Source organism: Oratosquilla oratoria, chromosome 9 (genome assembly GCF_046742065.1).
Source record: "Oratosquilla oratoria isolate Oo_2021 chromosome 9, ASM4674206v1, whole genome shotgun sequence".
NCBI lineage: Eukaryota > Metazoa > Arthropoda > Malacostraca > Stomatopoda > Squillidae > Oratosquilla > Oratosquilla oratoria.
Window position 1 is genome coordinate 6,482,627 of NC_134785.1, and position 15,264 is coordinate 6,497,890.

The following is a 15,264-nucleotide window of genomic DNA, read 5'->3' on the forward strand; positions in this document are numbered from 1 at the left end:
AATAGACATTTGGGAACGGATGCTAAGAGGAGACTGTATGAAGGAGTGATTGTGCCAACAGCACTGTATGGGGCAGAAACATGGAACATAAGAGAGGAAGAGAGAAGGAATTTGAATGTGTTTGAGATGAGGTGTCTGAGAAGTATGATGGGGGTTACTAGGCTAGATAGAGTGAGAAATGAGGAGGTGAGGAGGAAAACAGGGGTGGAAAGGGAGTTGGGAGATAGGGTTGATGAAAGAGTATTAGGATGGTTTGGACACATGGAAAGAATGAGTGAAGAAAGACTAGTAAAAGAGGTATGGAAGGCAGATGTGGAGGGAGTGAACATGAGGGGACGTCCTAGGATGAGGTGGATGGATGGGGTGAAAGGGGCTTTGGAGAAGAGGGGAATGTCTGTTGAGGAAGGATGGGAGAGGACAGAAGACAGGGGTGAATGGAGAATGGTTGTATATGGATGATGTGATGCACGAGGTGGAATGGGCCCGGGGATGGGGGGTGACGTAGTATGTGTGAGCAAAATTTGACGCAGCCCGAAGGGATTTCTCCCCATCTTCTCCTTTTATGGATGGGGGGATGGAGAGGGGGGGGTTGCCGATTTAATGAAGCGGCCTTGCTGTGGATGTGCTGTGTCTTGCGACACTGCTTCTGACCCAGGGCAGTGGACAAGGTGCAGGGATGACCCGTCATCCAGGAGGTGCTAAGATAAGAGGGAGGGTGGAGGGGTGTGGAGTGTATTCAGGGATGGAATGGTGGGAATGATTTTATGCCTTTTCCTTTTTGGCTACCTCCCTTGTAAGGGGGAAAAAACCTTGGTATATATATGTATGTCAATTATTATCCAGGAGGTGCTAAGAGGGAGGGTGGAGGGGTGTGGAGTATGTTCAGGGATGGAATGGGTGGGAATGATTTTATGCCTTTTCCTTTTTGGCTACCTCCCTTGTAAGGGGGAAAAAGCCTTGGTATATGTATGTAATTATTGTCACAAATTATGGTGCTAGTTTCCCATCTTGGGGAGGCTATGTTTAAGGCACCTCCCAATGTGGTGATCAAAGCAAATGCTAAATGTGGCTGCTCAATCATGTAGGCTGCTGCTGAGCAACTCTCCATCCTCACACAGGGTGACTACTATGCTTACGTTGCCTGCCATGTGAGTTGTGATTAAGGGCTTCCAGAGATCATCTGTCCCTACCACCACTAGCAGACTTATGGTTGTTAGTCAGAAAAAATTAAGTTATTGTTAGTGGGAGAGAGAGAATTAGTCAGTCTCAGTCACTGTCATTCTTGGCAATTCCCACATGGGAGCAGGTACTGAGAAGATGGTTAGTTCTCCTCTCCCAAGTTTCCTTCATCAATTTAGAACCAAGAAAGAAAACAAATGGGTCTTGGAAAGGGTGTTGAATGGGTTGCCTTTGGTAGCTAATTCCCTTATATAGGGGAAGAAACTTTTTAGTAAATCTCTTCCAGATCCTGTAATCCTCTTGGTTGGGGGTCAGAGCTGCACTTCAAAATTAAATTCATGACAGGTACTGGATGACCTTTGCTCCTCTTCAAATAGGATCAAACTAACATGAGGTAAGGCAGCATTTGGTTTCCTTTCAGCCCACTTCTGAATCCATTAGATCTTGCATCCTCTTCTTTGGCAGAAGTGGCAGAGAAAGCTGCAAGACCCTCAAATGAGATTCATAAATGCCAAGAAAACCTCTCCTTTACATTATGTATCTACATACGTATGTAGATGAGGAGCCTACACCAGGAGGCACTGAGTAGCTACAGCCAAAGCAGTCACCTTTGCCCTATGCACTTGGGACTGTTGGAGCAGGTTAGTCACTGCTGGGAATTGGAGAGAGCTGTGGTATTCGAACACATAACTAAATGAATTCAAGACCAGTGCACTTCCAATTACACCACTACAGTACCTCTCATTACTGGACATTAATTAGCTATGTTTTTGCTGTTGTTTAGTGCTAGGCAATCACTATGCCACCCAAAAACCACTCCAAATCAACAGATTATTCACATCAACGGACACTGTTAACCCCCCTTTTAGTCCGTTAATGAGAGGTAGTACTGCATTACACATGTACACAAGTAGAGGATAATAAACAAGCATTTTCAAATTCTTGTCACTGTTCCAGTCAAATAAAACTTCTTGATTCATAATGCCAAGCAGAATTGTTTGAAGACTTTTTTAATGTTTTTAGAGTGGATACATCTAAGTGTTCCTCACCAATGAACTACAACATTTTAACATAACATTCATACACATTCTTAATTCCTTCCAAGCACTGATCAAAACATCTACCCTGTCACAACTTCCTCACCTTCTATAAATCAAAATGGAAATATCATGAAATTATTCAAACCTAATGGCTAATTAAAAGGTCCCAGTTACCTAGGTTCCTTACAAGTATCAAAACTGAAATGACCATATTTGTGTAAAATAAAAATCACACCAGTCAAGGTTTCTAAACCTTATATAAAATAATAATGACAATAATAAATGAAAATTATTACGTGAATGCACGAAAAAAATAAGATTTACAAAAGAAACAAGTAAAAGAGGGCAAGGTGAATTTGGGCAAGTCTTCAAATGACCTTACACTGATCTGTTAAATGAAACATCCCACCAACATCACAATTAACTAGCGATTGAAAACATGAGCAAGACATCATCAACAAATGTGTGGATGACACCCAATTTTAACAATATAAATCTAAAATAGCAATTTCACAATGGAAAAACAATATGTCATGAAGAATACAAGGCTCCAGAGCTAAATATGACATTAAATTATATCTAGCTTATATGTACATCCAAACAAGCTGCAAGATGAAGCCTAACAAAAGTTTACGAAATTACTTGGCATCAATTTTATAGCCATCTTTTTTGTCAACACATAATACTCTGGAAACCAAATTTACTCAAAGAATGTGCGCTGGCAGCTGGAAAAGGACATTAGGGTGTGACTTTATAGACATTTCTATTTAATTTTCTTAAATTGCACTGAGGCTATGCCCCAGTTTGAAAACCTGTCCCAACTTTTAATCTGCAATGTAGTTCATATGGAAGGTATTGCATTAAAAACTAAACTTCTGCTAGTCCAGCTTTTGTCTGAATACATGAAGCTATGAACAAGCAATACATAACACACATTTATTTTTTTCAGTTAAAATCTGAAGGCTGTTAAACACTCCTGCTTCTACTACAAACTCAAGACAATCTTGGAGAGGTGGAAATGAAATGTGGAAATGGGAAAGGATAAAAGACTGAAGTGGCCTTGGTGGAATTCATGGGGGGGGCTGAATTGGAGGGTGAGGTGGCTAGAAGGAAGAGAAAAGGAATGAGGAAGACCTATACATCTGGGGTCTTCCTCTTGGCTAATCTGAAAATGTGGTGCAAGCCAGAACTATGTCTATACAGTACACAGCAGCTTTTGAGTGAACTATCCAATGTGCAACTGTACCAACAGAAGTGACAGGTATTATATAAACAACAGTGAAAGAGTACATACAATTACCCAATTTCTTTAACTTTTCTTTTGTTATTTATATTTGAAATGCTCTATAACCATACTATACAATTTTTTTTAACAATGATGAAATATACTTATGGAAAATGACAGTCAATCCACCTGACGACACTGCTACCACATATGAAATGTATGTGAAGGTACGAAATCACAGTACTAAAAACCTGAACATAACTATAATTTTCAGCTGTTCTTCACAATATACACATAACAAGGACAACTTAATAAAAACACAAAGAGCAACACTTTTCTGAGCAGGTCACAGGTTCATACAATAGGAAGGGGGAGGAGGTTTGATAGCAACTCTTCTGCCTTGATTTTACTGCCGAATTCTAAATGAAAACCACAAGAAGCACTTAAAGCTGCACAGTGGGTGCAGTAACTTAGTCTATGGTGCTGAGAAATCATCCCCCACTTCTTCATCCCATCCCTCCTCTTTCTCATCAGCCATACCTTCATCTTCTTCTTCGTCAATCTCTTCTTCCTCTTTTGCATCCTTGTCATCCTCCACCTAAACAAAACAAGAGAACATTAATATGATGGAGACTGTAAACCTAATGACAAAATATAAGTACTATGTACACATACATATACTATGGACTTTTTCCCCCTTACAAGGGAGATAGCAAAAGTCAAAAGACATAATTCCACTCCCACCCATTTCATCCCCACCCACCTCCATTCCCATTCAACACCCCTTCCTCCCTCTTTTCTTGGCTCCTCCTGGATGACGGGTCATCCCTGCATCTCACTCACTGCCCTGGGTCAGAAGCAATGCAGTGAGAAACAGCACATCCACAGCAAGGCTGCTTCATTTAATTGGTGACCCCCCTGTTCCCTCATACAGAAAAAGAGAAGGGGAGAATCCCTTTGGGATATGTCAACATATCGTTCACACATAACCACTCCCTAACCTCCCCATCCCCCACCCGCTCCCTTCCATGCATCACAGCATTATCCATATACAACCATTCTCCACTCATCCCTATCTTCTGTCTTCTCCCTTCCTCAACAGACATCCCCCTCTTTCTCAATGCCCTTTTACCCCATCCATCTCATCTTTGGTAGCTCCTTCATGTTCACTCTATCCACCTCTGCCTTCCACTAGTCATTCTTCGCTCATTCTTTCCATGTGTCCAAACCATCCCAATACTCTTTCATCAACCCTAAGCTCCTTTTCCACCCCAATTCTCATCCTTACCTCTTTATTTTTTCACACTATCCAGCCCAGTAACCCCTACCATAGTTCTCAGACATTTCATCTCAAACAGATTTAACCTCTTCCTCCATATGTTCCAGGTTTCTGGCCCATACAGTGCTGTACTTCTCATTACACTTTTTAATCCCCCCCCAAGGCATTTACTTCCCTCAATCTGCAATCAACCTCCACCTCCACTCCTCCCTTTCCCACCACATGCACCCTCAAGTATCTAAAGCTATCCACTTCCTCCAGCCTCTCCTTTTAATACTCTGTACACACATTTCAAATATTAAAAATTTTCTGAGGGACTCGAGTGAAACCCCTTACAGCTGACTAAGTTATATACCATCAATACTTGTGGGACTTTACCATCCATACAAACCAGTTGCCAAACATTCTTTTATGATTGGAGACTAATCTTCACGCAACACATGAATGCCGTGTCACTTTTAACTTACTACTATCCTTCCTTAATCACAATTTATCTATATACAAATGACTTCTTCTCCCTGATATGGGAGGTAGTCAGCCAAGGCATGCACTTGCCCCAACCCATTCCAATTCCATTTGTTTCTTAGCTCCTCATGGATGAAAGGTCATCCATGTCTTCCCTCAATTACCTGGGTCAAAAGCAATGCAGCGAGACCTTAATCACACTGAACTGAGAAACAAAAGAAAAAGAAATAAAAAGGGGGAGAGGGGTGACAATATAAGACCAAATTTCTAAATGTACTATGACAACTATGGACTGCTTTTTACCTGGGCAGTGGGTGGGATACAAGGATGACCCTTAATCTACAAGGCATTAAAGGAGTGAAATGAGTGTGTGTATGCCTTGATTGGCTACCTTTCTTAAGGGGGAAGAAGCCCTATGTACAGTGCTCAACATAGGATTGGTTCCCCAGGGCTGCAGCAGACCAATGCAACATCAAAAATGGAAATGCCCTTAACCACTTCCATACAGTGATGCCTACGCAGGCATCATGAGGAGCAACTGGGTACGCGATGATACCGACGTCGGCGTCTTGATTATATTTATTGTAGTCGTACCTATGTAACCTCCATTCTCTCTAACCTGGCTTCATCATATTTTCCATGGTTATAAAAATTCACGGGTGAAAGAGAACGAACGATTGAGCACTGACTTTATTTTTTATAATGCGATTATAATGACACAACATCGCATGTCGGGCACTAATGGGCCCCGGAGTGAAGAGGTTAAAGGGGGTGTATTTTTATGCTATTTGAATGTGTTGCCTACCATTGTAGTGTTGTGGGCAGAGCTAATCATCATCCCCCCAGAAACCAACATGCTCAGTTGTCTTGCCACCCTGTGTGTGTGTGTGTGGGGGGGGGATTTATGCCGCGAGTGCCCTGTGTGTCCCCATCTTTCAACCCCCACTGCTGCCTCTTCTAACCCCCCCAATGTTGTGAATATGGGCTCTAGTAAGGATTTATAACAGGAAATCATTGCCCATATTGTAGACCTATAGAAATTCTGTCATACAATGAAGGAAATAGCCTATTTATGGGTGAGAAGAGGCTTCTTGACAGGTGACTTGTGTACCCAAGCACCACAATCCTATGATTCACAGTTTGGACTGACACCTTGCCAAACAGTTCTGGGTTACTTTCCTTGAGTTTCCTTGCAGTTACTCATGGATTAGGCTCAACCTGATGTTTTACAATTGCCTGGGCCCTTTTACTAGTCTTCTGTGCCTTTCCAGACCTCTTTTTTTGAGTGGGAGTGGAGAGGCCATCCTCCTAGTGAAACTTGGCAACACAAGTTTCCTGCAATAAATCTCTACTAGAGCCCATATTCACAACACTGGGGTGGTTAGAAGAAGTGGTGGTGGGGATTGAGATGCAGGAACATACAGGACACTTGTGGCACAAATCCTCCCCCCATGGTGGCAAGACAACAACTGAGTGTGTTAGTTTCTGGCAGGATGATTAGCTCTGCCCACAATGCTATGATGGTTGGCAGCACATTCAAATAGTGCAAAAATTCACCCCCCTTAAGGGCGTTTCCATTTTTGACATTTCACTGATCCACCATGGCCCTAGCAGACCAATCATATGTCGAGCACTGTAGGTACATAGATATAGATAGACGACATCTTTTGGGTACAGAGAACAAGCAAAGGTGATAATGTAAACACAGAAATTAGACAAGGTATGGAACTGAGGAAGCCATGGGACTAATAAAAATGTTGGGGAACACTTGTTACAAAATTTACCCTTTGGATCGAGTTTTCTTTTCATCCATTCACACGTTTGCCTCTCGAACAGATATTTCAAACTTGTTTAAAACCTCCTTAAACCCATTCATCCACTTTACTTGGCACTTAATTCCTTCCAATTTTACATGTAATTAGAATTGACAAATCAAGAGTTGAAATGGGTGAGAGTGGGTATGTGCTTTTTGACTTAACTACCTCCCTTATAAAGGGCCTTTGGTATATAGGCAGATAAATAGAGTTGAAAACTGTTGACTGCTCCTTTCCTACACCTTTCACCTAGTGACGGTCTAACACTAACAAAACAGAAAACAGTTTAAGTCTTTAGAAATCTGTGAGAGGGCGCAAGGACTGTTGCCAGCCATTGTAGAGCAGCAGGTTTCCAGTTGGTGAAACTTGGGGCACAAATTATCATCAATCGATTAAAGATGGGCACATAAAATCCACATAACAGGCACAAATTGCTATCACAACCTACTTACCTTCTCAGTTTCTTCAGCTTCCTTATCCCCAGCCTTAGCCTTGACCTTAACATTAGCCTTAGCCTTAGTCTTGACTTCAGCCTCAGTGTCAGCCTCTGCCTCCTCCCCTTCATTTTCCTCTTCCCCTTCAGCTTCCTCATCCTCCACTTCACCTTCACCTTCATCTTCCTTTACCTTTGCTTCTGTTTCACCTTCAGCCTCTTCTGCTGGAAAAAATATATTTTACAAAATAATTCAATAATATTCTAGTGTTCTCATTCTTTGAAACACAATTAATCAATCTGTTGCCTCTGGTTTCTTGCAAAAGATCCATGGGCTTTGAAACAACTATAATGACCATTATACTACACAGTAGTAACAGCATGCAAAGTTAAAGTTAATTTTTATCATATTATAAGAGAAGATAGGAGATGAACAAGTCTGAATAGGTTTGAATGGGTGTGAAATGGGTGTGAAATGGGTGTACAGTAGTCACCCCTCTTATGGGGGGAAAGGCTCTGTGTGTATGCATAATAACCATAAACTTTTCTATATTAATATTTCGCTTACCTTTGCCATTCTTGCATTCTTCAGTCTTTTCACCTTCATCTCCACTCGCCTCAGCATCACTCTGCAAAAATTTCAAAACATGATCTTGTGTGTTTTGACTTTGCCACCCCCTTTTTTTATCCCTTTATTGGATGAAAACCTGCAGGGATACCAAAAACACACAATCGCACACATTCATGAATGTGTTGTACACACATTACGATGTTAATGGCATGGGTTTATTCTAACCAAAGCTCCTTGTAGCTCATCTTTCCCTATATCTCTCCTATTTTCCACTACCTTTACAGTCATTAGTTTTCTTAGCTTCTCCCATTGCCACAATCAATCAATCCAACCCTTCTTATATTCAACAACTCTAAAATACTCTACCCATCTTCCCCTTACTGCCTTCACTTTCACTGACAAATGTCCATCAGTATCTTTTACCATTTCCTCTCCACCTGACTCCCCACTTCCCTCAAAAACATCTTTCAAAATTTCATCATACTTCTACCCCATTTTACATTAGGTCTCCCTTTTCCATCCTATATCTTACATTTTGTTTCTCCTGTCTTTTTCTTGTTCCTCTCATATGCTTCCAAAGTCCTACATTACAACCAATCCACATATGCTTGCTGCTTCTCTTCTACTACTATTTTCACATCATACCACCGCTTACTACTTTCCCTTCTATTTCCTCCCATCCTCATTCCACATACCATCTTTGCACACCTTGTCAATTCATCTTTGAAATAAACCCATTCCTCTTCTATTCCTACCTCTATTCTATCCTTCACCACCTCCCACACTTCTCAGCTTCTCCCAGTATTTTCTCCATTTCCTTCACATTCAAATTGATTCAAAGCACCTTTGTATCTTTCACCCTTTTCCTTTCTCCACCTATCCTACACTCTTAAATTACTTTCCACCAAAAAAATTATCATTCCCTTACTCTCTCTCCTAAGAACATGGACATCCAGAACTCTTCTTATCCTTCCTTTGGATACCACTTCATAGTCCATTAATGCCTTATCAATCACCTTTCCATCCACCAATCCTTCCCATATATACTTATATTTGACTCTGTTCTTAAACACTGTTATCAGCTCTTTAAACACTCCAGCATCAACTCTCCACTATACATTTTATGGCATTCCAAACTTCCTTCCTGCTCCATCTGGTTCTTCCCATACCCTATCATTGTGATCTCCCAACACTACTACATTGACATTCCTCCCAAAACTCTGTAAGCACTTCTTAAAAAATCAGCTTTCCCTATTGAGTGGTGGATGTATGGAACATACTATATGAAACAAATGTGCAAAAACAAAACAAGAATTTAAGAGCAAATTAGATATGGCAAGATACAGAGATGGGACACTAAGAGCATAGCTCCCCTTCCCGTAAAGTAAATCTAGGTAAATACAGTGCTCGACAAGGAAGTACAAATGGTTAGCGAGAATGAGTGATGAGGAGAATGAATGAGTCATAAATCAATGAACAAAAGCTAGCTCTAATACTTTGATGGGTGGCCTTTACATGCAATGATCTCACGAAGGCAGTTTGGAATGGAAGTGGCGTACTTGGCAAGATGTGCAGGTATTATACTAGCCCAGGATTGGCGAATGGCTGCCTCAAGCTTGGGCACAGAGCTCATATCTTTATCCTGCAGGTCTTGTTTAATGTGGTTCCACAGGTTTTCTATTGGGTTTATGTCAGGACTATTGCCTGGCCAGTCTGCTATGTAAGGTATATGACAGTCTTTAAGCCACTGAGTGACACTACGAGCAATGTGGGCTGGGGCATGATCTTGTTGAAAGATGTTAGCACCTGAGCTATTAAAAAAATCCTCCATGTGGTCATTTAAGATTTCATTATAAACATTGATTCACTTTTACATTTTTCAGTAGTACAACAGGGCTCCCAAGTCCTCTTCCACTAAAACTTCCCCATACCTTGAGAGAATCGGGGTGTTTCCCTGTTTGTTGAACGTACCAGGGGTCAAAAGGGTCAGTGTTTTTTGCAAAGGTGCTTTCTAGCCTTAATATGTTTGTTTGAGAGAGGGTAGAGTGCCGGAGGACTGGAGGAGTGCCTGTATAGTTCCGTTTTACAAGGGAAAGGGGGACAAGTGTGAGTGTAGTAGTTTCAGAGGGATCAGCTTGTCGAGTGTTGTTGTTGTTGTTGTTGTTGTCGTTCCCTAGACTGTCTGTCCGAGCAGTCCCGTCTCCCCAAGGAATGCTACAGCCAATGCAGTCTTCCATTATGTGTTGTATGGTATGGGGTGAAGTGTTACATCCTGGGCAGCTGTTCACAATGCGGTCATCCAGCCTCTTCTGGTAGCTTAGAAGTGCTGGGTGGTGGCCGCACCGCAGTCTGGCCAAGTGGACTCTGTCCTTTCGTGGGAGAGAGGATTCAGAAGGGTGGATATCAGGGGGTCTGGCATGCAGTTGAGTGTAGTTGGGAAGGCATATAGGAGGGTCTTGATTGAGAGGATTAGGAGAGGAACAGAGGGAGTAATTGGTGAGGAACAGTGTGGGTTTAGGACAGGTAGGGGTTGTGTAGATCAGATCTTTGTGGTAAGATAGATATGTGAGAAAGCTATAGGAAAGGGGAAGGATGTTTTTTGGGCTTTTATGGACCTGGAAAAGGCTTATGACAGGGTAGATAGGAAGGCACTGTGGGAGGTACTGCAGATATATGGGATAGGAGGAAAGCTGTTAAGAGCAGTCAAGAGTTTTTACGAGAGTAGTAGAGCTTGTGTTAGGATTAGAAATGGAGAGAGTGAATGGTTTGAGGTAAAGGTGGGACTTCGTCAGGGATGTGTTATGTCACCCTGGCTGTTCAATCTTTACATGGATGGGGTGGTGCGAGAGGTGAATGCAAAGGTAGTGGGTCAGGGGTTGGAGATGATTAAAGAAAATGGAGAAAAGTGGGAGGTGAGCCAGTTGTTGTTTGCTGACGACACTGCGCTTGTAGCAGGATCAGAGAAGGGATTGAGGAAATTAGTGACAGAGTTTGAGGTGTGTGAAAGAAGGAAGCTGAAGATAAATGTGGGTAAAAGTAAGGTGATGAGATGTACAAGGGGAGAGAGTGACAGCAGGCTGGAGGTGAGCATTAAGGGTGAGAGACTGGAGGAAGTGGATAGTTTTAGATACTTGGGTGCAAATGTGGCAGGAAAGGAAGGAGTGGGGGTGGAGGTAGAATGTAGATTGAGAGAAGCGAGTAAATGTCTTGGTGGATTGAAAAATGTAATGAGAAATGGACATCTGGGAATGGATGCTAAGAGGAGGTTATATGAAGGAGTGATTGTACCAACAGCATTGTACGGGGCAGAAACATGGAACATGAGAGAGGAAGAGAGAAGGAGTTTGAATGTGTTTGAGATGAAATGTCCGAGATGTATGATAGGGGTTACTAGGTTAGATAGAGTAAGAAATGAGGAGGTGAGGAGGAAAACAGGGGTGGAAAGGGAACTGGGAGATAGGGTTGATGAAAGGGAATTAGGATGGTTTGGACACATGGAAAGAATGAGTGAAGAAAGATTAGTAGAAGAAGTATGGAAGGCAGAGGTGGAAGGAGTGAATATGAGGGGGTGTCCTAGGATGAGATGGATGGGTGGGGTGGAAGGGGCATTACAAAAGAGAGGAATGTCTGTGGAGGAAGGACGAGAGAGGACAGAAGATAGGGGTGAATGGAGAGGGGTTGTTTATAGATGATGCTATGATGCATGAGGGGAGTGGGTGGGGGGTGGGGAGGTGTGTGCGAGAAGAAAATTGACAGCCCGAAGGGATTTCTCCCCATCTTCTCCTTTTCTGCATGAGGGGACGGAGAGGGGGGGTCGCCGAATTTATGAAGCGGCCTTGCTGTGGATGCGCTGTGTCTTGCGGCACTGCTTCTGACCCAGGGCAGTGGACGGGATGCAGGGATGACCCGTCATCCAGGAGGTGCCAAGATAAGAGGGAGGGAGGAGGGTGGAGGGGAGTGGAATATATAGGAAATGGAATGGGTGGGAGTGGTTTCTATGCCTTTTTCTTTGTGGCTACCCCCCCATGTAGGGTGAAAAAGCCTTTGGTATATGTATGTATTTATATGAGAAGAACAAGTATTTACCACAAGAGACAATAACCCAGATCATAGCTTTACATAAATCTGGTCATCAAACAAAGGAAATAATAGAGTAGGTTGGGGTTGGCAAGACGTCTGTGTGCAAGTGGGTTGCCATTTTTAAGAAGGAAGGTGGCTGTGACACACCCGGTTACAAACCAAGGAAAAAGTACCCCAAAAAGACATCCCCTCATGCTACTAATGTTATCAAGAGACAGAGCATAGTCCACATGTTACTGCCAGAAAAATAAAAGAAAGTAACTTGGGACTCTTTGGAGAGGTTAGTGTGTGAACAGTTAGCCGCCACATTCACGACCTTGGGTACAGAAGCCACCGCCCGGTGAAGAAGCCTCTTCTCACTCTTAACCAGAGGTGCCGTAGGGTCGAGTTTTGCAAGAAATATCTTCAGTGGGATGATGACAAGTGGCTGGATATTCTCTGGACCGATGAGTACACCTTTACTGTGACTGGTATGGGGAAGTTTTAGTGGAAGAGGACTTGGGAGCCCTGTTGTACTACTGAAAAATGTAGAAGTGAACCAATATGTTTATTATGAACTCTTAAATGACCACATGGAGGATTCTTTTAACCCCTTCCATACGGTGCCACACACGTAGGCGTCATGAGGAGCAAGTGGATTCGCGACGCTGCCATATCGGCGTCTTGATTATATTTATTGTAGTCGCCCCTGTGTTTTTACATTCTCCCAAATGCGCCCTGAATCCCATTCTCTGTGGTTTTCAAAATTCGCGGGTGAAAGAGAGAACGATCGATATAAGTGGTGACTATATTTTATGATGCGAGTATTATTACGACACGTCATATGGCTGGCATTGGCTGCTGCCCGCCAGATTTAAGTCCCGTACTGAAGTGGTTAATAGCTCAGGTGCTAACATCTTTCAACAAGATCATGCCCCAGCCCACACTGCTCATAGTGTTACTCAGTGGCTTAAAGACTGTCATATACCTTACATAGCAGACTGGCCAGGCAATAGTCCTGACATAAACCCAATAGAAAACCTGTGGAACCACATTAAACAAGACCTGCAGGGTAAAGATACAAGCTCTGTGCCCAAGCTCGAGGCAGCCATTCGCCAATCCTGGGCTAGTATAACCCCTGCACATCTTGCCAAGTACGCCACTTCCATTCCAAACCGCCTTCGTGAGATCATTGCATGTAAAGGCCACCCATCAAAGTATTAGAGGTACGAAGTGAGCTTTTGTTTATTGATTTATGACTCATTCATTCTCCTCATCACTCATTCTCGCTAACCGTTTGTACTTCCTTGTCGAGCACTGCACTTTCTCTGTCGTAAAGGAAGAGAGATAGGGAAGTTCCTTGTTATCTTTCATGAATTGTAGTTGAGAAACCACAGAAAATACGATCAAGCCTGTTCAGTAAAATATCTAAAAAAAGAAATATATATATATATATATACAGGTAGTCGTCGACTTACGACTGATCGACTTTACGACCACGAGATAGTGCAATAATATTTAACATTTAATAGAGTAATAGAACTGCAATATTATGCCTGGCAGCGCAGAACAATTACTCCGCACGACGCGAGTACGGTAGTTTTGGCAGGCTGCCGACACCGTCAGCATCCCAGCCAGCTAAATATTCTTTCAATTTTTTTCTTTGAAGTAAAATGTTTCCTAATTTTGCATTGCATTTTGTATTTCTATATGTTTTGCAATTAACAAAATGTAACAATAAAACTTTTTTTTTTATGCCTAGGCTAGTTTGTTGTCGATAACAATATGTTCGGCACTACGTAAGCGAAAAGAATTTGTTTTGAAATTAAAAATTTCTTAACTTTGCCTTGCATTTTTTATTTCTATATGTTTTGCAATTAATAAAATGTAACAGTAAAATTTTCTTATGCCTAGTCTGTTATCGATAACAATATGTTCGGTTCAGCATTTTGTATTTTTATGTTTTGCGAATGTAACAATAAACTTTGTTTATGCCTAGTCTGTTGTCGATAACAATATTTTCGGTACAGTACGTAAACGAAATGAATGTGTTTTTAAATAAAAAAAAATCCTAATTTTGCCTTACAATGATTTTAATGTAACCAACAAAAAGTATTAGTAGGTCAAAGATGACAGGACTTTATTCAGTATGCATAGGCCTTGGCTATGTTTCCTAACGAAATTTATAAAAAAAAAGTTAATGAATATTAAACAACGTAGCTCAAAGATAATAAGATTTTATTCAGTATGCATACGTTTCCTAAAGAAAGTCTGATGGTAAAATAATATTAAAGTTAAAAAATACAGTATTAAATATCATAGGTTAAAGATGATAGGATTTTATTCAGTATGCTTAGGCCTAGGCTACGTTTCCCAAAGAAAATCAGATAAAACTACAAAAAGGTTAAAAAATACTGTACAACATAGTTCAAAGATGCTAAGATTATTTCAATATGCTAACTATAATATACAATATATATATATTTATACAGTAACAAAAATATTTAAAGGGTAATATATACTGTATATATATAAAGCGGAACCGAACTCGGTCGTAAGTCGACGACTACCTGTATATATATATATATATATATTTATATATATATACACACACACACATACAGTAAACCCATTATCTATGGGTTTCCACTACAGGGTTGAAAGGGATGGAAGGTCATAGATATACAGTCACTATCCGATTTACGACGTACGCGAGTTACGACCACCCGTACTTACGACCACATCTAGCAGATGCCTATTATGAGTTTACTGTACATGTCTTGCAGCACAGCGCGTAAGATAGTTGTGGCAACCGGCATCGCGTACGGCAGTTATGGCAGAGATGGAAAAGTTGCTATATACGTGGTTGGAAGATAATAGGCAAAGAAATGTGAGAGTGACGTTGCAAGCAGTGCAAAGTAAGGCTACAAGTTAATTTCACACGTTGAAAGAACGTGCATGTGAAGAATAAGCTTCACATGAGTTCATAGTGAGTGCTGGGTGGTTTTGTTGCTTTCAAGAGCGTTACCAGGTTCACCACGTGTTGTCGAAAGGTGAGGCTGCTAGCAGTGATGCGCCTGCAGCTAAGGCATTTGTGGAAGAGTTTGATAAATTATGGATGAAGGATATTTACATATTTACGACCACGTCTAGCTGATGCCTATTATGAGTTTACTAATACGAATACACTATAATAAGT

General features: G+C 41.5%; 1 protein-coding gene across 6 annotated transcripts in view; it reads right to left on the reverse strand.

Moving 5' to 3' along the window:
• Window positions 1-2,110: 2,110 nt before the first annotated feature.
• The window catches only part of LOC143028152 (uncharacterized), a 72,461-nt gene continuing 59,307 nt past the window's right edge, over window positions 2,111-15,264 (reverse strand). For 5 of the 6 annotated variants that reach the window (XM_076189841.1, XM_076189839.1, XM_076189840.1 and 2 more), the window contains 3 exons: window positions 8,004-8,064; window positions 7,455-7,660; window positions 2,111-4,042 (listed from right to left, as the gene is read on the reverse strand). In XM_076189841.1, coding sequence (XP_076045956.1) covers window positions 3,920-4,042; window positions 7,455-7,660; window positions 8,004-8,064 — 390 coding nt within the window. In that variant the 3' untranslated portion in view covers window positions 2,111-3,919. The remainder of the gene's footprint in view (window positions 4,043-7,454; window positions 7,661-8,003; window positions 8,065-15,264) is intronic. The other variant, XM_076189842.1, reaches the window with a different exon arrangement.